We start from the raw sequence: 21,222 nt of genomic DNA, 5'->3' as shown, positions 1-21,222 counted from the left end.
TGGGAATAATGATGTGTTTTATTTTGTGAAGTGGTTTCTTGCATCAAACACAAAATGTTCAGCCACCTTGTCTGAAGGACAAGTGGAAAAAGAGATAAACAAGTCTCATGGAATGTAGACCTACATTGAACACCACACATTGGCTGCTACTGTAGGTTGAATAATAGAACAGCTATTTCCATGTTAAAATGTTATGGAATACATTTTTTCCATTGTTTTTGATGGTAGGCCATTCTGGTTGGCCTACATTATGATCAAATAGTCACAGTAGCCTACTTGACCACTGTTAAAACTGTAACTTAACGAGGGTACTGCCTACTGTAGTCCTATTGTAACCATTGACACCCAAATAGCTGCCAACTTGATCCATGGCTTGATCCATAAACTTGTATCCCAGGCTGAGACAGAGTCACCTGAAGCAGTAAAGCTAATTGTGGGAAAATGTAACATGTGCATTCTATCTGAACATTTACCATCATACCAGCAATATGTTACATGTTCTACCCAAAATGAAGCCTGTCTGGACCTCTGTTATGGTAACATCCCAGGTGCGTATTTTTCCAAGGCACTACCCAATCTTGGGGTTCAGCTCATCCCAGTCTACAAATCGTGTTTGCAGTGAGAGAAGGCTAAAAAGGTGGAGATTGAAAGCTGGACTCGTGAAGCTACTGAAGCCCTGCAGGACTGTTTTGAGTCCACTGACTGGGTGGTCCTGATGGACAGCGCTGATGACCTGGAAGAGGCAGCGGATACTGTCTCTGAGTACATTAGTTTCTGTGAGGATCTCGTTATTCCCAAAAATAAAGTCAACATGTTCCACAATAATACATTGTGGGTAACTCTGGAATTAAAAGAGCTACCCAATCAGAAAAAAACAAGTGTTTAAATCAGGTGTCAGTAAAGGGGAAAGGAAAAATCTTCAGAGGCAACTCAAAAGCAAAATCAAGAAGTGCAAGGCAGCCAACACAGACACATTAGAAAACCTTTTCAAGGACAGTAGGAAAGCCTGGCAAGGGCTATAAACCATCACAGGCTACAAACCAATAACATTGTATGACCGTCAAATGATCTTACCTTTACAAATGATTTGAACAGTTTCTATTATAGGTTTGACGTGTGATTTTACATCGCAGAGAAAAGTCTCCTTTGACAGTATAGACAGCATACCAGCTGTTGATTTACAGATCTCTGAGAATGATGTCAAGCAATACTTTCAACGTGTCAACCCACGAAAATCATATGGTCCAGACGGCATTAGCAACAAGGCACTTCAGGCATGAACAGACCAGCTCGCATTACCGTTCCAGAAGCTGTTCCAGCTGTCACTGGACAGTGGGATAATTCCAGACTTATGGAATAAGTTGCTGATTGTCCCAGTAGCTAAAAACAACAGGCCAAAAGAAAATAACGATTTACGCCCTGTAGCCTTGACATCTTGACCTATGACATTTTTTGAAAAAACAAATTCTCTCTGGTTTCTCATCCCAATTAGATCCAAACCAATTTGCCTACCGTGTCTCCAGGGGTGTTGATGATGTGTTGCTGGTCATGTTGAACAATATCTACAAACATTAAGAAAAGGCAAATAGCCTAGAGAAAATGTTATTCATTGACTTCAGTAGTGCGTTTAACACCATCCAACCACACCTACTGGTGGATAATCTGGTGAATTTGGGTGTCAACTCTCTACTGATCAAGTGGATTAATAGTTTCCTTGTGAACTGTACTCAACAAGTGAAGTTTAACTCCGCCATCTCTACATCTAGAACGGTTCATGCGGAAGCCCCTCAAGGTTGCGTACTTTCACCAATACTGTACACACTGTACACAAATGATTGTCAAGCCTCTGACTCAGCCCACAAATGTGACTCACCACCCGGATTCTGTCTTATGTAGCAACATTTGAATTTCATTTTTTTTTTTTTTACATTGGATAAAAGTAGTAACTCAGAACTACAAAATGGTATATAATAAACTGCATTTGAGGAAGCAATGGGAAAGTAATTCTGCTTTGAAAGTTGATCAACTTGTAAACTCACTTTTGAGAAAATTGTGGTATTACTATTGGAGAGCCGTTTTTTGTCTACACCCATTCAGCATTGTTCACACCCTCTTAAGCCTTAGCCCCAACCATCTCTTTAAGGGTTGATCCGTGCATTCTGTACTAACTTTCCAGCTACTTCCAGACATCTAAGAGAGCAAGAACAGCTCACTGAACATTACTCACCCTAGTAGAGCTGGTTAGGCTGTTATGTTATCCAGAATGTTGGTGACTGCAACTGTGCTGTCAGATTGTCCATTCGTAAATTCAGAGCGCACACTGGATGCTCTGGCCAATAAGTAGTGTTGTTCCGAAAGCTCTGACCTCACAACAACAGTCAAGCATCCAAGCTAACTGGCTAACATTGGCTAGCTACTTCCAGACACATAATGAGAGTGTTCTCTCACTCTGACCATTTTACTCCCCCTAGCAGAGCTGGTTAGGCAGATTTCATGTTATCCAGAGCGTTGGTGACTGTAATTGTGCTGCTGGCAACAATTTAATTACACTTTATTGCCGACGTATACTGACACTGGACAGTATATTCAACGGGTGTTGAGCGTTCAAAAATTAATCAGGTATTTTGTGCTCTGGCACACTAAGACGAGAGTATTTTGTTAAGAAATTTAGCTAGATAGCTAGCTAGGTAAACAATTAATACCAGAGAAAGGTGTAACGTTAGTTAGCAAGCCAGCCAGCTAATGATAGCTAGCTAGCTAACAGTACGCTAACTTGAAATGAAAATACATTGTCAAAAGTAGAGTGCAGTCTTTGGTTAAGACATGTAGCTAGTTAGCTAGCTAAACAATGGACCAACAGCTCCGCCCCCCCGCAGCTACTCGCCCAAGCCTCTCCAGGTTCTCCTTTACTCAAATCCAGATAGCAGATGTTCTGAAAGAGCTGCAAAACCTGGACCCGTACAAATCAGCTGGGCTTGACAATCTGGACCCTCTATTTCTGAAACTATCCGCCGCCATTGTTGCAACCCCTATTACCAGCCTGTTCAACCTCTCTTTCATATCGTCTGAGATCCCCAAGGATTGGAAAGCTGCCGAAGTCATCCCCCTCTTCAAAGGGGGAGACACCCTGGACCCAAACTGTTACAGACCTATATCCATCCTGCCCTGCCTATCTAAGGTCTTCGAAAGCCAAGTCAACAAACAGGTCACTGACCATCTCGAATCCCACCGTACCTTCTCCGCTGTGCAATCTGGTTTCTGAGCCGGTCACGGGTGCGGGTCACGGGTGCACCTCAGCCACGCTCAAGGTACTAAACCCCTGCCCCTGAACAGGCAGTTAACCCACTGTTCCTAGGCCGTCATTGAAAATAAGAATTTGTTCTTAACTGACTTGCCTGGTTAAATAAAGGTAAAATAAAAACAATATCATAACCGCCATCGATAAAAGTACTGGGCAGCCGTCTTCATCGACCTGGCCAAGGCTTTCGACTCTGTCAATCACCATATTCTTATCGGCAGACTCAGTAGCCTCGGTTTTTCTAATGACTGCCTTGCCTGGTTCACCAACTACTTTGCAGACAGAGTTCAGTGTGTCAAATCGGAGGGCATGTTGTCCTGTCCTCTGGCAGTCTCTATGGGGGTGCCACAGGGTTCAATTCTCGTGCCGACTCTTTTCTCTGTATATGTCAATAATGTTGCTCTTGCTGCGGGCGATTCCCTGATCCACCTCTACGCAGACGACACCATTCTGTATACTTCCGGCCCTTCCTTGGACACTGTGCTATCTAACCTCCAAACGAGCTTCAACGCCATACAACACTCCTTCTGTGGCCTCCAACTGCTCTTAAATGCTAGTAAAACCAAATGCAGGCTTTTCAACCGTTCGCTGCCTGTATCCGCATGCCCGACTAGCATCACCACCCTGGATGGTTCCGTCCTAGAATATGTGGACATCTATAAGTACCTAGGTGTCTGGCTAGACTGTAAACTCTCCTTCCAGACTCATAACAAACATCTCCAATCTAAAATCAAATCTAGAGTCGACTTTCTATTCCGCAACAAAGCCCCCTTCACTCACGCCGCCAAACTTACCCTAGTAAAACTGACTATCCTACCGATCCTCGACTTCGGCAATGTCTTCTACAAATAGCTTCCAATACTCTCCTCAGCAAACTGGATGCAGTTTATCACAGTGCCATCCGTTTTGTTACTAAAGCACCTTATACCACCCACCACTGCGACCTGTATGCTCTAGTCGGCTGGCCCTCGCTACATATTCGTCGCCAGACCCACTGGCTCCAGGTCATCTACAAGTCCATGCTAGGTAAAGCTCCGCCTTATCTCAGTTCACTGGTCGCTACCCACCCGTAGCACGCGCTCCAGCAGGTGTATCTCACTGATCATCCCTAATGCCAACACCTCATTTGGCCGCCTTTCGTTTCAGTTCTCTGCTGCCTGTGACTGGAACGAATTGCAAAAATCACTGAAGTTGGAGACTTTTATCTCCCTCACGAACTTCAAACATCTGCTATCTGAGCAGCTAACCGATCGCTGCAGCTGTACATAGTCTATCGGTAAATAGCCCACCCAATTTACTTACCTCATCCCCATACTGTTTATATTTATTTACTTTTCTGCTCTTTTGCACACCAGTATCTCTACCTGCACATGACCATCTGATCATTTATCACTCCAGTGTTAATCTGCTAAATTGTAATTATTCGCCTACCTCCTCATGCCTTTTGCACACAATGTGTATAGACTCTCTCTTTTTTTCTTTTTTTCCCCTACTGTGTTATTGACTTGTTAATTGTTTACTCCATGTGTAACTCTGTGTTGTCTGTTCACACTGCTATGCTTTATCTTGGCCAGGTCACAGTTGTAAATGAGAACTTGTTCTCAACTAGCCTACCTGGTTAAATAAAGGTGAAATATATTTTTTTAAATCACAACTCCCGACGTTACTACCCTGCATGAATCTGCAGGTGGGTAACCAACCAGGTTCTATGGCTAATAAGATCATACACATAATGTTAGCTAGCGACCCAGCCAGCTATTGTTAACTAGCTAACAGTACACTTTAAATAAAAAACACTTTCTGTCAAAATCTGAAACGTGTAATATCTGAAAATGTAGCTAGCTAGATAGACTATCTTACCTGTGGTCTGAAATCGGAGTAAGTTAGATAGCCGGAGCGAATTTACCAGCTAGTATGTCTACCAACAGTTGCGGTGACATTTCTATTGAAATGCATACTTGCATGGAGTCTTTTGTTAAGACATGTAGCTAGCTAAACAATGGACCATAATCACAACTCATGATGTTACTATCCTGCATGAATCTGCAGGTAGCTAACCAACCAGGTTCTATGGTTTTAATTAGTCAAGCAAATGTGTCTACGAAGAGTAAGATCATACACAATGTTAGCTAGCGACCCAGCCAGCTAACATTAGCTAGCTAACAATACACTTGAAACCACTTTCTGTCAAAATTAGAAACGTGTCATATCTGAAAATGTTGCTTGCTAGACATCTTACCAGTATACATCATGGTTGGAAGCATCTCCTGTCTGACTCCATGCATGGTGGCCCTTAGTTTGACAATGTAATCCAGACTGGTGTGTTCTCCATCTCCTTAGCTATCATACTCGAATTCCACTGATTTCAAAACTCGGTCCTCCAGAAAGTGGAGAGCATACACATAATGTTAGCTAGCTAACAGTACACTTTAACTTGACATTAGGTTTATGCAGTTTTACTATGCGATACATTAATACTCTATACATAAAAATCAGCGTCTGACACGATTACCTAGACATACTGACCAGCTCCAATAGACAGACGCGTGCTATATGGCAGACCAATCCAAACACATCTCTCGGCATGTCCAGCCCACTCATTATCTCAGCCAATCATGGCTAGCAGGAATGTTGCTCGCTTTTTCTGTGGCTAAACCAACTACGCTCGTAGTTTTAACAATTTTATTTGTATTTACAGATGGTATACAAGTTTGATATTAAGGCACATGAAAGTAAACATGTTCGAGAAGGCATTTATGCCAATAAAAAAATTAAATTACGTTCACACAGCCCTCCTGTGAAGTCGTGACTTGCGACATACGCCTACTTTCCTGAATCGGGTCACAAATACTCTCAATTTGCAGATGACACCGCTGTTGTGGGTTTTCTCTACCCAGACCCAAGCCTCTCCAAGGTTTTGACAGAGAAATGGCAGTTCGTCCAGTGGTGCGCTTTCTTGAAATAAACGTTAAAAAAAACTAAATTGGAAGGAAAAACTCCACTACCCCCTACGAAGATCAATGGGGAATCAGTCGATAGAGTGACCACAATGACCGTGCCTTTGCAAAGATGAAGAAATTGCAACAGAGAATGTTTTTTTTTACGCAAACTTAACCATTTTAATGTAGACCGCCATATCTTACATGTTCTAGAAATCTGTTATGCGGAGTGTACTGTCCTGATTCTGATATGAGTGATTGGAAACATGCGAGTGCAAGACCAAATCAAGCTTCAGCGCTTGATCAAGACGGCGGGGAGGATAATTGGACAGTACTCATCCCTTTCACTCAAAACTCATTCACAGCAGCAGCCGGACAAGGGGAAAGAGACTTTTTCAAAAGAAAATAAAAACAGAGATATATGTGTAATGCATCGTCTGTTGGTCCCTCAAGTATACAGCAAATTACACGTTCAATTTGAATGTGTAGCTATAGCACTTTCATTGAATTACTTTGTGTAGATTCTGTGTTTCCATGTTTTATGTACCGTCTTTTTAAGCACATGACCAAAGTCATTTCCCCCTGGTGGGATAATAAAGTTAATCTGAATCTGGTCTTCTCTATCGTCCTCTGCAGGCGGAGCTGACCTTCAGTGCCGGGGACGTCATTTATGTGTTTGGTGACATGGACGATGATGGCTTCTTCTATGTGAGTGTACAAGCATACACCTCTTCCAAAGAGAACAATGCAGCTATGTCTCATGTAAACAAAAACACTGAGAAGGTTGTAAGCACTCTCTTTTTGATACCGTTTCAACACTTTAAAGGCATGACCATTTGAATGACAAGGGAAGCTGTTGGATTAGATAGTAGTAACATTAGTTGTTCTTGTAGTAGTAATACTGTTGTAGTTGATGAACAGACAGGCTAGCAGACCGTCTTTTTTGATTGACTACAGTAAAGGTTATATGTGATGTCGGTGTCTAATGTGTATGCGGGTGTTTCCAGGGCGACCTGAACGGACACAAAGGCCTGGTCCCGTCTAACTTCCTGCAGGCTATGCCAGAGGCTCCTCGGAAAGCCCCACCACCTGACCCTCAGCCTCCGCCTCTAGCAGAGCCCAGGAGAGAATTACAGGTGCGTCTGTGTATGGGTTACGCCTATGACACTGTGGGTACATGTGTACAGTACATCACCAACTGCTTTGTGGCCAAACACTGATGATGGCCTAATTGCCAAAAACGTTTCTAGCCCGTTGCCTCTCAGAGCACAAATAGAAGCATGAAAATGTTTAAGTGTTTTTGTGAAGGTGGATCCCCCACACAGCATTTGATGTTGCAGAAGACTGCCCATCTTTCTATGCACTTATTATCGACCATTTTCCAAAATATTCCCTTTTCATTTTGTTTTCATATCTATGCTTATTTAGTCGTTGTATGCATTTGTCTTTTTTTGGTTGTCTCTATAATTTCCGTTCTGTTTTTACATTTCTTTTCTCCTTCTGTTTCCTGCATGGCCTTTTGCAGAAGCAAAAACGAACTGTGCACTTTAAGACTTGAGCGTAAGTGTCTCTGGGGCGGAAACACCCTCCCAGCAGAGTGCTAGCAACTAGTGCACCCTACTCCCTCTGCCTTGTGCTACTCTTTATCATTATCCTTCCTACCGTACCAGTACTAGTATGTGTAGTGTCCTGTCTTTTGGGTCCCCATGTTCATGAGGTCAGGCCCAAGGTGGTGTGTTGATGGGTTGAGATGTCTGAACATCTGGGTATTCTCCACTTATCCATTCCCTACCCAACCGTTCTCCTGTATCCCTTGGCCTCCATTATTATTTTTAGACTCCCTGATCTTTTAGACTCCAAATGTTCTCTCTGTGGCGTGTTGATGTTAGTTGAATCAGTTCATGTACAATGTACGTTACTGACTCTTAGTAGGATTGTTGTTGATAGTTTGTTACTTAACAGTTTTATTTGGATAGACAGATTCAGTAGAATCCTGATAACAATAAGGAAACAAATGATCAGAAAGTTTTATTTTCTTATACTCTGTTTGCATGGTTTCCCTCCCCAAGGTGAGCCCGAGCACCTCCATGGAGCAGACAACACCAGAGGAGGTTCCACATTCACCCCTACAGACAGGGCTGACTGGCCCAGTCCACACACACATCCACCACCTAGACCTGAATCCATCCGCAGCAGCAGCCATGTTAGACCCCTCCATGGACCCTGGCCCAGGCGCATACTATCCCAACCCAGCCCCAAGACAAGCCGCCCCCAGAATCAGCACCTCTCCACCCCACGTTCCACCAGAAAGCCCCTCAAAAACAGACCAGACAGATGCCTCCCCACCAGGCAAGAAAAAGAAAGGCTTCTTCTCCAAAGGGAAGAAGCTTTTCAAAAAGCTTGGATCCAGCAAGAAGGATTGAAACTTGGGACATTTACCCCCCCCCCCCCTTATTGAAAGCACTTTTACATGTTTGTTATCAGTCTTCGTTGTCTTAGTCTATGTTCATTTAGTTGGAGTGTTCTGTCACTACAGATACACTAACTTGTCCTTGGCCGATATTATACAGCTAAATATACCGCTTCAATGGGCTTTCTTGATAATACCAGCTGTCAATAGAGATCAATAGTAATGGATTTTTTTTAAGGCACTAACTCCACTATGTGTAGGACAAAGTCTATGAGGAGATTATTGTTTTTAAATACGTTTTTGTAGGGTTTTAGGATAAATGTTGAAAATAGGATCTGTGGTAAACACAGGCTTAGGATCTTATAAGGGTCTTTTATGAGATCATCTTCATCAGCTAATGTCACTTTTTGGGAACTTTCAAGCATTTATGTTAGGAAAAAAAGCACATAAAGGCTTCATAATTCATAAAGGTTATGTTAACTGACTGATATTATTTCATAGAACAGAAAGTATAAGATCTCCTAAGCTTGTGTTAACCTCAGACCTTATTTTCTACATTTATTTATCCCAAAACCCTGTTCTTTCCCCATTAATTTTCCCCATAGGAATGGTTGAACAAACCAAAGGTAACTCATTTCTGTTTTTTTATGACTACAAGCTGGCGAGCTCTATATGTGGAGCATATTTTGTCTGTATCCGAAATGGCACCCTATTCCCTTTATTGTGCACTACTTTGGGAATAGGGTGCCATTTCAAACGCAGAGATTGTCATATATAAAACGTGGCAGCATCACTGACAGCATGCTAATGAGCATGTTGAAGTATTTAAACTCCTAACCTGTACTGTGCTTACAGGCTGCCTCTAAATACCCACCAATTACCTAATACGTGTTAACCATTAGTAGTCCACACCACTCTGTGAGGGTTTGTACTTGACGTGTATCTGGAAGTAATCTCTGGAAGGATTGGATTTGCTTTGAGTTGATCAGATACAGATGCAGAGGTGATGTTCAAATGCTGCTCTAGTCTCTAGACTCCCCATCGTTAGCTTTTCTATGGTCCAACTCTATCCGTGGTCCAACTCTATCCGTGGTCCAACTCTATTCGTGGTCCAACTCCGTCCGTGGTTCAACTCCGTCCGTGCTCCAACTCTGTCCGTGGTTCAACTCTGTCTGTTGTGGTCCAACTCTGTCTGTTGTGGTCCAACTCTGTCTGTTGTGGTCCAACTCTGTCTGTTGTGGTCCAACTCTGTCTGTTGTGGTCCAACTCTGTCCGTGGTTCAACTCCGTCCGTGGTTCAACTCCGTCCGTGGTTCAACTCTGTCCGTGGTTCAACTCCGTCCATGGTTCAACTCCGTCTGTTGTGGTCCAACTCTGTCCGTGGTTCAACTCCGTCCATGGTTCAACTCCGTCCATGGTTCAACTCTGTCCGTGGTTCAACTCCGTCTGTTGTGGTCCAACTCTGTCTGTTGTGGTCCAACCCTGTCCGTGGTTCAACTCCGTCCATGGTTCAACTCCGTCCATGGTTCAACTCTGTCCGTGGTTCAACTCTGTCTGTTGTGGTCCAACTCTGTATGTGGTCCAACTCTGTCAGTTACACTGAGGATGGAAGAAAGCATCTCTTTATCTGTTGCCTGCTGTTTCTCATCCCTGTAAGTTTTCAGATCGATCTGGAATCTATTCTACATAGATGTATTTTAAACACCAGTTTGTTCAGTGAGTCGCTCTCTGTCTCATATCAAAAGTATTGTTTTTAACGCTAATTGTAGACTTTCACTCATTATGAGCTCACTACAGTATAGCTGAATGGAAGTTTAACAACTCCGTCCATTATGATTGACAACCATAAAGTCATTTATTTTAGATCTTTGTGTTGAGTATGTTTGGTAAATTGTGTTTTTGGTGTGAGGAAGGATGGATCTTATGGCCTCCTGAAGTGTGTAGACAAAGCGAGACTGACAGTGGCGAGACTGAAACCTATCTATGCCTTTCTGTCTAACGTTGGCGCACAGAACTCATACTCGTGTGTGTGTGCGTGTGTGTGCGCGTGTGCGTGCATGTCTGGGCGTGTATGGGGTAATTTCCTGTCACTGTACTGTCATAGTATAGTCCAGGGTCTGTATTGAGTCTGTCCTTATTCTTTCCTCCATTTTAGGAGTGTTGTAAGGACAATGAACACTAAAACGTTTGGAAGTGTTCATTTTATTCTACCATGGTTAACAACTCAACTCATGCACTGTAGCTGCATTGTTTGATCCAGCTGCTCCATCCAGTATAATATGCAGTAATAGTTTTCTGAAGGTGTCCAAATGACAGGCGAAGTTAGAAAATGTGATAAGTTGGTTTTATTTGTGTGTTGTGTTGAATACAGGGCTGGTGTTAAATGTTAATCATTTCTCAGGTTCAACTAGTTTTAGTCACTCAGCTCTGCTCGGTTGAGCCACCTCGTTTCACTAAAATGTGTCTGTTGAACCGCAGAGGGAGATTCTTGCCAAAACATTAGGTGCTTTATCCGTTACTATAACGAGGAGATACCAAGCATGAAACACCAGGGGTGTGTTCATTGGGGTGAAATAGCTCGAAATATACAGCATAGTATGTTCTACCTAATAACAGCCTATGTGAGACATGTCTGTTCTATAGGCCACAGTTTTATCTGCAACTTTCTGAACGTTGCTTGCGACCCATTGGATTAGCCCCAGCAGAGGGCGGAGTCTAAGCACACCTGACTCCAGACGTTGGAGGAGGCAAATCGGGTTTCTTTGATGCTATGAATGTTTTGAGTTTTATTTATGTATTATTTGAATTGTATAGTTCTATCAGTGTTACAAATTAAAAGGGACCATAACGAATAGCAGAAAACGAGGAAACATCGGTTGCGCCACTTTTGAGCTGGCCTTGAATAATCCTGGTAAGAAAGCAGAGATGATATATCAGTGCTGTACTGTACGAGTCGGGTTGTACTTTAAAGTGGCTGAACATTTACAGTGGATATTTGTATTCCTTCACAGCCTTTAATGGACAAATGTTCCCCTACCTACCTGCTCTAATCTGTAGTCAGAAAGCTAGTAGCATTCATTGTTGTTGCAAGCTTTAGGAGCGTACTACTACTGCCCATGTCTGTCACCACACAGGCTACATGTACCCTGCTCTAAATAGGACCTTAACCCTTAGCAAGCATTTTGATATAGTTGACATAATATTTAGCCTTACGAGACCTGTTTAGTCTTAATATGTTGTTTACACTACTTTATTGATTGCATGCATAATAATGTTGTTATACCCATATTTGGCCTTATTTATTATCGTCATATTTATGTATAGGTCTAACGTTACTTGGCATTATGTTTGCAATATTTTAGTCATCTGATTTGATTATTGATGCAGTGGAAGCCAAGTGTGGAGTATTATGGAGTTTCAGGAGTCTGTGTGTGTATGTGTTTTATAATTTACACATACACCGCTGTAAGTGCGGCACTATGGGGCTTTGGACTATAAGGTATGATCATATTTTCATACAGAGAATGGAACTTTTTGTTGTCTTTCCTGACCTGTATATATGCTTTCTTTTGAAAACAAGGGGAAGATTTACCTTTTGTATCTTAAGGTTTGTATTAACCATTTTTGGAAAAGCTCACCTGTAAATATGTTTTTGTTTTGATTTTGTTAATATTGTTTTTCAGATGTCTTTTTTGCATGTGGAGGCAGTGTTGTTGATTTGAGGAGCAATAACTCAGAAGTAGTGCACAGAGGACTTGTTGACTTGAAATGGTGGCGATTTCTTTCAATATGTATCTTTTTACAGGAATAAAGTATATTTTCACATAAAAAGCACTTGTGCTGTGGATTATTATGTGGATTTTGACTTGGTGTTAAAAATGCAAAATGCAAATGAAAGTATAGTTATAGAAAATACCAAAAAATGCACGTTTTATTTCATTCTTTATTGAGCACAAATTTTGCAATACCCTTACCAATACAGACTTATCAATATGCATCATACATTTCTAAATCAAAAGCATAGAATGATACAACATAGAATGATAAGACCTCTTTAAAGGACCAGACCATTTACAGTTCAACGGAAATTAGTATATCTATACAGTTTGAGACATTTAAAACATTTAATGTTCAGAATTGTAATACGAAAACGCATTCAGTGCCTCACATTTTTTTAAGGAGACGCATGAGGTATTTCCAGCTTTGTTCAGTGTTGGGTGGGTGCACAGCCCATGTGAACTGTAGGGGGTGACACTCTGAGTTGCGCACACCACCACTATGTGAAAAAAGCGGGTTCCTCTTTTTCTCATTTCCTGTATGTGAACAGTCTCTCTCTTCAGGCGCCATTTTGGTTGCTATGTCTTTGTCACCGTAGCCAACAGTACACTCATCCATAAAGTAGGAAACACTACACTGTGGTGAGGAGTTTAGTAGTGCTTTCTACTTTATGGATGACTGCACTGTACTTCCTCCAATGTCTTCCTTTCCCCCTTCTTTCGCTTCTTCTCCTGCACCTGCCTCAACACTGGTGCCCATTTATTTATCCAGGTTACTCTCATTGAGATTTTTCAAGAGAGACCTGGTCCAACCAAGACAGCAGCAGGGGGGAACAATGTTTGAAACAAATATCAGACATACTGTAACAACTTACAGCCATAGACACGTCATAAAATAAAATATTTAGATTTCAATTACAGAAACATACAAGCGTCATATATTTTTTTAAATATTGCTATAGAGCTTCCTATAGAGGAATGGTCATGTACAATTGTATAGTTATGAGGAATGATGCAGTTAGTTTCACATATTTGAGAGAGAATAAAATGCTCTTAATGCTGAATAGTTTTAGCGTTGATCAAAGGCAGTAGAAATGAAGGGAAAAGACAACACCTCCCCTTCCCTCAAACGGTGCCCAGAGTCAGTTTCTCTAACTTAGATCAGTACAATGGCATTGTTCTGTTCAGACAACATACCAACGCCATTGTACTCAGCTAAGATCAGTCTATTGAGGCATTATCTGGTGGAAGCCATTTTGTCTTACATGAGTGAGCTTTTCCCCCTCTGAAGACAGGTGAAGTAAAAACGATTCTCCTAACAATGTTACAGCAAATATGATTGTTGGTTATAGTAAACTACTTCTTATTCACTTGAAATCTAAAGACAATGCAATACTCCAAAATGTCCCGAATTTATCCCCATTTCTGTTTTACAGTGAACATTTGGTATGGTTCGTTCTTTTTAAACGAATGAATGAGGATTTCACACTATTACTATATACATTTTCCCCCACACATTGATCAACTGTACACATTGACATTTTAGCGTCGTAGAGAGTGAATGGACTAGTAACAATGGCCCCCATTAGAATGATCTCTCCTTACCTAAATTTGACGATTTCTATTCCATCTCATAACGAAAAAACATAATTTTTTCATACTGTACCTGAGTGAAGACTCCTTTGTCTCTACAAAAGGTGAAGAGCTTGTCCAGCGGTCTAGGTGCCCGGTGTCTTCTCCCCTCCCTAGAAGAAGTGGATGAAGAAGAAGAAGTTGTCTCCTTTTTAAACCTCTCCGCCCACGTGGTACAAACCACAGGAAGAGGTCTAACAGTCACAGGCGTTTTCTCCTCCTTCCGTCTCGCTTTTTCTCCTTCCGTCTCTCTTTCGCTCTTGCAGATGCAGTTTACAATGCCTTTCATGCATACGAAGAAACACACAACAGACACATCATCCTCTAATCTACATGTATTAGTTGATTTTGAAATCAAACCATTTTGAATCTAGAATCCACCCTGGTTATTTAAGACCTATTCTCTCACAGCCCCATATCCAACTTTATCCTCAGAACTTTCTTCGATCATCTTTCTTGGTAGGAAATTAGGCCAAAGGAGGGAAGTCAATGAGCCAATACATGTCAATAGACAGTTTTAGTGCATAAACACGATAATTTATGAAGTAAACGTACGGCAGGGTAGCTTAGTGGTTAGAGCGTTGGACTAGTAACCGAAAGGTTGCAAGTTCCTATCCCTGATCTGACAAGGTACAAATCTGTCGTTCTGCCCCTGAACAGGCAGTTAACCAACTGTTCCTAGGCCGACATTGAGAATAAGAATTTGTTCTTAACTGACTTGCCTAGTTAAATAAAGATAAAATATACCAACTAGGAAACTGAGGGCCCTCTCAGGACTTTAGCCCCCTAATCACATCTACTATCACCCCAATAATTTTACAACCTCGTGTTCCTTTTCGTGTAAAACCACGGTAATCCCCTCTTATCTCCTTCTTTCTCTCTTCCATTGGCTTTTGAAACCATGCTCTCATCTGTAATCTAGACTGCTTTATATTGTCAATAACACGGTTGCAAAATGAAAAGAGAAACTGAAAACTTTCAATGATGAGAATCAATTGGAAGAGAGAGATAAACTACGATAGTGTTCATGATGAGCGTGTGCGTATGTCTCTTCACAAATATCACATCTAGTTCATTTTATATAACTTAGTTATAGTTACAAGAATATCAGATGAGATCAGTCAGGTGAAAGAAGTCTATTGGTTTTACCAGAAGGATAAGTCGTGCCAAAGGGTTAGTTGAGCCACCCCTTGTTTCTAGAATATTCTACACAGAATTAATCATGTGACCAAATATTTAGGAAGAGGTCATAATTTAATGGAGTCTGTGAAGGAAAAATGCATTTATTGTGTTAAAGTTTTCTTGATGCTTGTATCTAAACCAAAGTAGATCATTTAAAGACTGTTTTATGCATCAGTTAGGTTCTCTATAAGCTACAATATGACATCCTAAACCTTGCATGGAAGTGCATCTTCGTAGCTGTGTGGGCTAATACAGTAAAAATGGTTGCTCTGGGGGAAATTTGGCCAGGGGCAAGTTGGGCAAATGGCTCACTATACCCCATACAAATAATGATTACATTGTCAATTTTATGCATAAAATGTATAGTTTTTTTGCAATTTGTCATGCAGATGAACTCAAGATAGTGCATTTTTATTGTTACAGAGCAGACACAATCATGCCCTGTGTATACAAATGTCAAACTAGCAGGGGTCTTGCCCATTTTGAGGTTCTTGAAAGAGCAGCCAAGGAAGTGAGAGGAGGGAAGAAGTCCATTCAAGCAGCAGCAAGGAATGAAAACATTGATCGAATGACACTGAAGAGGTACAATGACAAAAAATAAACCAAACATGCACCTGTTTGACAAAGAGGCTAGATAGAGGCACACACGCTCTTGTCTGATGACATGGAGTCTGAGCTTGCTAAATATATCAATAATCTCACATGACAGTTTCATGGGCTTAGTAGCCTTAAATCCAGAAAGGCGAGCCGCCTATGCTCTATTTACACCAAAAGTTGTGCCAAGAGACCACTTTCTTGTTTGTTTTTTTGACAACCTATGCTTTCAAAACGGTTAAGTTTACATTAATTCAGATGATTTCAAGGGATACACAACATCCTGAAATATATGTAGATATACAGTATTTGTTAGAAAGAATACTATATTTCCCCTGACGTAGTGATGCTAAATGTAAAGAATAACTCAACATACCACAGCACACTACATGGCATCATTTATTTTAATTCATTGCTCAGTGTCTTTACCTGCATTGGTATTGTGCAACTGTCTGATAATACTATTTCAGGAAGTACCTGTTGGAAAAAAAACACATGTTATTTCCTGTGCGAGGCCTACACCTGCACTGTAGTCTTCACACATACTGTATGTCACTCTCAGTAGCATTCTTTTTCCTTTTCTTGAAAACAGGAAATACTGTATTTGCAATATATACATGTGTTTATACTGTATATAGGCATTCTCATAGGTAAGATTAAACTATATGGATTGGATTATGCTATAAAGTAGCATAACATAGCTCCTCCCCTTTGCCCTGATGACCTTTGGAGAAAGGCTCACTATGGTATATCTAAAACGACTTATTACCCACATTGTTCTTGCTGGCTTCATAGCGATATATTTTCATGTCTAAGCAACCCACAGCTCAGCTCAGATAGAGATGGAGGAAGTGGGGGAGGGCTGCCTGCACCACAGCAAAGCACCAGAAATGTGCACATTAGAAAATACACTTGACTTCTTTTAAATGCTTGCAGAAAATACGTTCATTCATTTTCATTTAAGTTAGCAGTTTTGAAAGGCCTTGACATTAAACTTTGTATAGAAGGCATAGGGAGCAAATCAGCTTGTGAATCAGTTTTGTGCCAATGCAATCAGACTTGATCACTACTATTTTATCATGTACGTTTTGATTTGGGCGTACACATTTCCAAACCAATGAATGTATGCCAGTAAAATTCGGATCAGGTTCGGCCTTTGTACTTTATCAGGTGGAGCTGAGCTCTACACAGTCCTCTCTCTCCCTAGGTCTTTGTTTATAAGAGATGGGTCCTTACGGGTCTGGTGGTGGCAAAGTTAAGTTTTATTTTCCACTCTACAGTTTGAGGGACTTCACCACCGTTGCTGTTCACAGCTGAAAGGCCAGAGAGGTTTCAATTCCCTCTTCTACCCTACGATGTAAGAACACTCTCACCAGTACAGCCGTGGGGAGTGGTTTGTAACTATGACAACCTAGGAGATGGAATGGCAATGGGTGGGAGAAGGGGAGTCTATGGGGTTGGAAGAGATGAATGAATATGACAGTGGGTGTTGAAATGTAAGGTTACTTGCGTAACCCAGGTTCTCTGATATTGTGAGTGAAATATCTCACATATGGGATTCACCAGAATCTCAGAAGCTCGAAGAACCTATTACACATCTGTTGGTCAGATAGGTCGAGTGGAAAGGAACTGAGCCCCTTCCCCCATTATAATGAGCCACTCGCCCGCCCTCTGGTCATTCTTGAGCATACCGCCTTCCTCACACTCTTGCGAGTAAGGGAATGCAGTGAGATGTCTCACTCACGATATCAGACAACCTGGGTTACGCGAGTAACCTTGAGTTCTCTTTCAATGATTTGTTTTGATATCTCACATGTGGCATATGCGCAACTCCTGTATCGCAAACATGCGCTCCGATGCCAGGTAGTCTCAACGTTTCAACCCTCAGAGGTCCCGACACTGAGGACAGTATGCGCCAACGAAGGTGCAGTGACGTCTTGCCAGTAGAACCTCATAACAGTATGAGAGGATGCCCTTAAACAGTTCTACAGCTGCAGCATTGAGAGCATGGCTGCATCACTGGCTGCATCACCATTTGATACGGCAACTGCAAGGCACCCGACCACAAGGCGCTACAGAGGATAGTGAGTTCGGCCCAGTACATCACTAGAGCCGAGCTCCCTGCCATTCAGGACCTCTATACCAGGTGGTGTCAGAGGACGGCCCTAATAATTGTCAAAGACTCCAGCCAAGTCATAGACTGTTCTCTTTGCTACCGTACAGCAAGCGTTACCAGTGCACCAAGTCTAGAACCAACTGGACCCTGAACAGCTTCTACCCCCAAGCTGTAAGACTGCTGAACAAACACTAACTCTTGTGTTGTGCACTGACTCTATCCACACACATTGAACTCTATCCAAACACACACACATAATTACACTGACACCCCAACACACACACACATGCATTCTGACACCCCAAAACACACACACTACTTATGCTCACACACACATACCACACACACATGCATTCTGACGTCACACACACACACACACACACATTCATTCACTATTTCTATTTTATAAAAAAATTTATCTTAATCTTTAACTCTGCATTGTTGGAAAAGGACCTGTAAGTAAGAATTTCACTGTTAGTCTACACCTGTTGTTTACGGGCTTCCGGGTTGGAGCGAGCGGTCGCATCTGCACTCGGTCCGCAGGTAGTATTACATTTCATTACATTTCATTATACATTTCATTATAGTACAACGGTTTGATTTGTCTAATCTTAGCAATTTCTTCTTAGCTAGCTACATAGCCGTCTTTCTATCATAGATAATTGCGTAATTATCGTATTTCGTCGTCCTAACGCAGTCTACACTGCCCTGCAGCTAGCTAACGTCCACCGTTAGCTAGTCCACCGTCTACCGATTAGCAACGGTTTGATTTGTCTAATCTTAGCAATTTCTTCTTAGCTAGCTACATAGCCGTCTTTGTATCATAGATAATTGCGTAATTATCGTATTTCGTCGTCCTAACGCAGTCTACACTGCCCTGCAGCTAGCCAGCTAGCTAACGTCCACCGTTAGCTAGTCCACCGTCTACCGATTAGCAGCACAACTATTACACTCAACTGAACGACTTGATTAGTGTAGTGTTAGCTAGCTACATAGTTGTCTTTGCTGTCTTCGTATCCAAGATAATTGTGTAGTTAGAGTGTGTAGTTTTAGAGTGATTATCTTAATTTACCGAGGTTAGCTAGCCAGCTATTTGTCGTCCTTAACGTAGGAGACACTCCTAGCTAGCCAACGTCTACCGAACAGAACTTCCGCACTCAACAATCCGGTCGCATTTCGCTTCGCTCCACAGGTAGTATCACATTTTTCATTTCATTTCATTACAGTACAACGGCTTGATTTGTTTGATCGTAGCTAGCTACATAGCTAGCTACATAGCCGTCTGTGTATCAAAGATAATTGTGTAGTCTTGAGCGATTTCCTAGGTTAGCTAGCCAGCTATTGTCGTTCTTTTAACGCAACGTAACGTAATCAACACTGCTAGCTAGCCAGCTAGCCCCGAATAGCAGCACAGTAGCACAGTAGGAACTATTACACTCAACGGAACGACTTGATTAGTGTAGTGTCAACAACGCAGACACTGCCAGCGAGCCTACATAGTCAACAACGCAGCCTCTGCCAGCTAGCCTACTTCAGCAGTACTGTATCATTTTAATCATTTTAGTCAATAAGATTCTTGCTACGTAAGCTTAACTTTCTGAACACTCGAGACGTGTAGTCCACTTGTCATTCCAATCCCCTTTGCATTAGCGTAGCCTCTTGTGTAGCCTGTCAACTATGTGTCTGTCTATCCCTGTTCTCTCCTCTCTGCACAGACCATACAAACGCTCCACACCGCGTGGCCGCGGCCACCTAATCTGGTGGTCCCAGCGCACGACCCACGTGGAGTTCCAGGTCTCCGGTAGCCTCTGGAACTGCCGATCTGCGGCCAACAAGGCAGAGTTCATCTCAGCCTATGCCTCCCTCCAGTCCCTCGACTTCTTGGCACTGACGGAAACATGGATCACCACAGATAACACTGCTACTCTTACTGCTCTCTCTTCGTCCGCCCACGTGTTCTCGCACACCCCGAGAGCTTCTGGTCAGCGGGGTGGTGGCACCGGGATCCTCATCTCTCCCAAGTGGTCATTCTCTCTTTCTCCCCTTACCCATCTGTCTATCGCCTCCTTTGAATTCCATGCTGTCACAGTTACCAGCCCTTTCAAGCTTAACATCCTTATCATTTATCGCCCTCCAGGTTCCCTCGGAGAGTTCATCAATGAGCTTGATGCCTTGATAAGCTCCTTTCCTGAGGACGGCTCACCTCTCACAGTTCTGGGCGACTTTAACCTCCCCACGTCTACCTTTGACTCATTCCTCTCTGCCTCCTTCTTTCCACTCCTCTCCTCTTTTGACCTCACCCTCTCACCTTCCCCCTACTCACAAGGCAGGAAATACGCTCGACCTCATCTTTACTAGATGCTGTTCTTCCACTAACCTCATTGCAACTCCTCCAAGTCTCCGACCACTACCTCGTATCCTTTTCCCTCTCGCTCTCATCCAACACCTCCCACACTGCCCCTACTCGGATGGTATCGCGCCGTCCCAACCTTCGCTCTCTCTCCTCGCTACTCTCTCCTCTTCCATCCTATCATCTCTTCCCTCTGCTCAAACCTTCTCCAACCTATCTCCTGATTCTGCCTCCTCAACCCTCCTCTCCTCCCTTTCTGCATCCTTTGACTCTCTATGTCCCCTATCCTCCAGGCCGGCTCGGTCCTCCCCCCCCGCTCCGTGGCTCGACGACTCATTGCGAGCTCACAGAACAGGGCTCCGGGCAGCCGAGCGGAAATGGAGGAAAACTCGCCTCCCTGCTGACCTGACATCCTTTCACTCCCTCCTCTCTACATTTTCCTCTTCTCTCTCTGCTGCTAAAGCCACTTTCTACCACTCTAAATTCCAAGCATCTGCCTCTAACCCTAGGAAGCTCTTTGCAACCTTCTCCTCCCTCCTGAATCCTCCCCCCCCTCCTCCCTCTCTGCAGATGACTTCGTCAACCATTTTGAAAAGAAGGTCGATGACATCCGATCCTCGTTTGCTAAGTCAAACGACACCGCTGGTTCTGCTCACACTGCCCTACCCTGTGCTCTGACCTCTTTCTCCCCTCTCTCTCCAGATGAAATCTCGCGTCTTGTGACGGCCGGCCGCCCAACAACCTGCCTGCTTGACCCTATCCCCTCCTCTCTTCTCCAGACCATTTCCGGTGACCTTCTCCCTTACCTCACCTCGCTCATCAACTCATCCCTGACCGCTGGCTACGTCCCTTCCGTCTTCAAGAGAGCGAGAGTTGCACCCCTTCTGAAAAAACCTACACTCGATCCCTCCGATGTCAACAACTAC

At 42.7% G+C, this 21,222-nt stretch overlaps 1 protein-coding gene and 1 long non-coding RNA gene across 2 annotated transcripts in view; one reads left to right on the top strand and one right to left on the bottom strand.

The window, feature by feature from the left end:
• Positions 1 to 12,477, top strand: part of LOC115105391 (peripheral-type benzodiazepine receptor-associated protein 1-like) — a 175,007-nt gene extending 162,530 nt beyond the window's left edge. The window contains 3 exon segments of the mRNA XM_029627372.2: positions 6,874 to 6,945; positions 7,245 to 7,373; positions 8,307 to 12,477. Of these exon segments, the coding sequence (XP_029483232.2) occupies positions 6,874 to 6,945; positions 7,245 to 7,373; positions 8,307 to 8,660 (555 nt within the window). The 3' untranslated portion in view covers positions 8,661 to 12,477.
• Positions 12,478 to 12,571: 94 nt separating this feature from the next.
• On the bottom strand, positions 12,572 to 14,423 carry LOC115105390 (uncharacterized). Its single transcript, XR_003859862.2, has 2 exons — positions 14,089 to 14,423; positions 12,572 to 13,225 (listed from the first exon to the last, which is right to left on the bottom strand). It is a non-coding gene; the product is annotated as an uncharacterized LOC115105390 (long non-coding RNA).
• Between the last annotated feature and the right edge of the window lie 6,799 nt (positions 14,424 to 21,222).

This window comes from Oncorhynchus nerka, linkage group LG22, assembly GCF_034236695.1.
Source record: "Oncorhynchus nerka isolate Pitt River linkage group LG22, Oner_Uvic_2.0, whole genome shotgun sequence".
In the NCBI taxonomy this organism is placed as follows: domain Eukaryota; kingdom Metazoa; phylum Chordata; class Actinopteri; order Salmoniformes; family Salmonidae; genus Oncorhynchus; species Oncorhynchus nerka.
The sequence above is the reverse complement of the archived record's forward strand: the minus strand, read 5'-3'. Positions and strand labels throughout refer to the sequence as shown.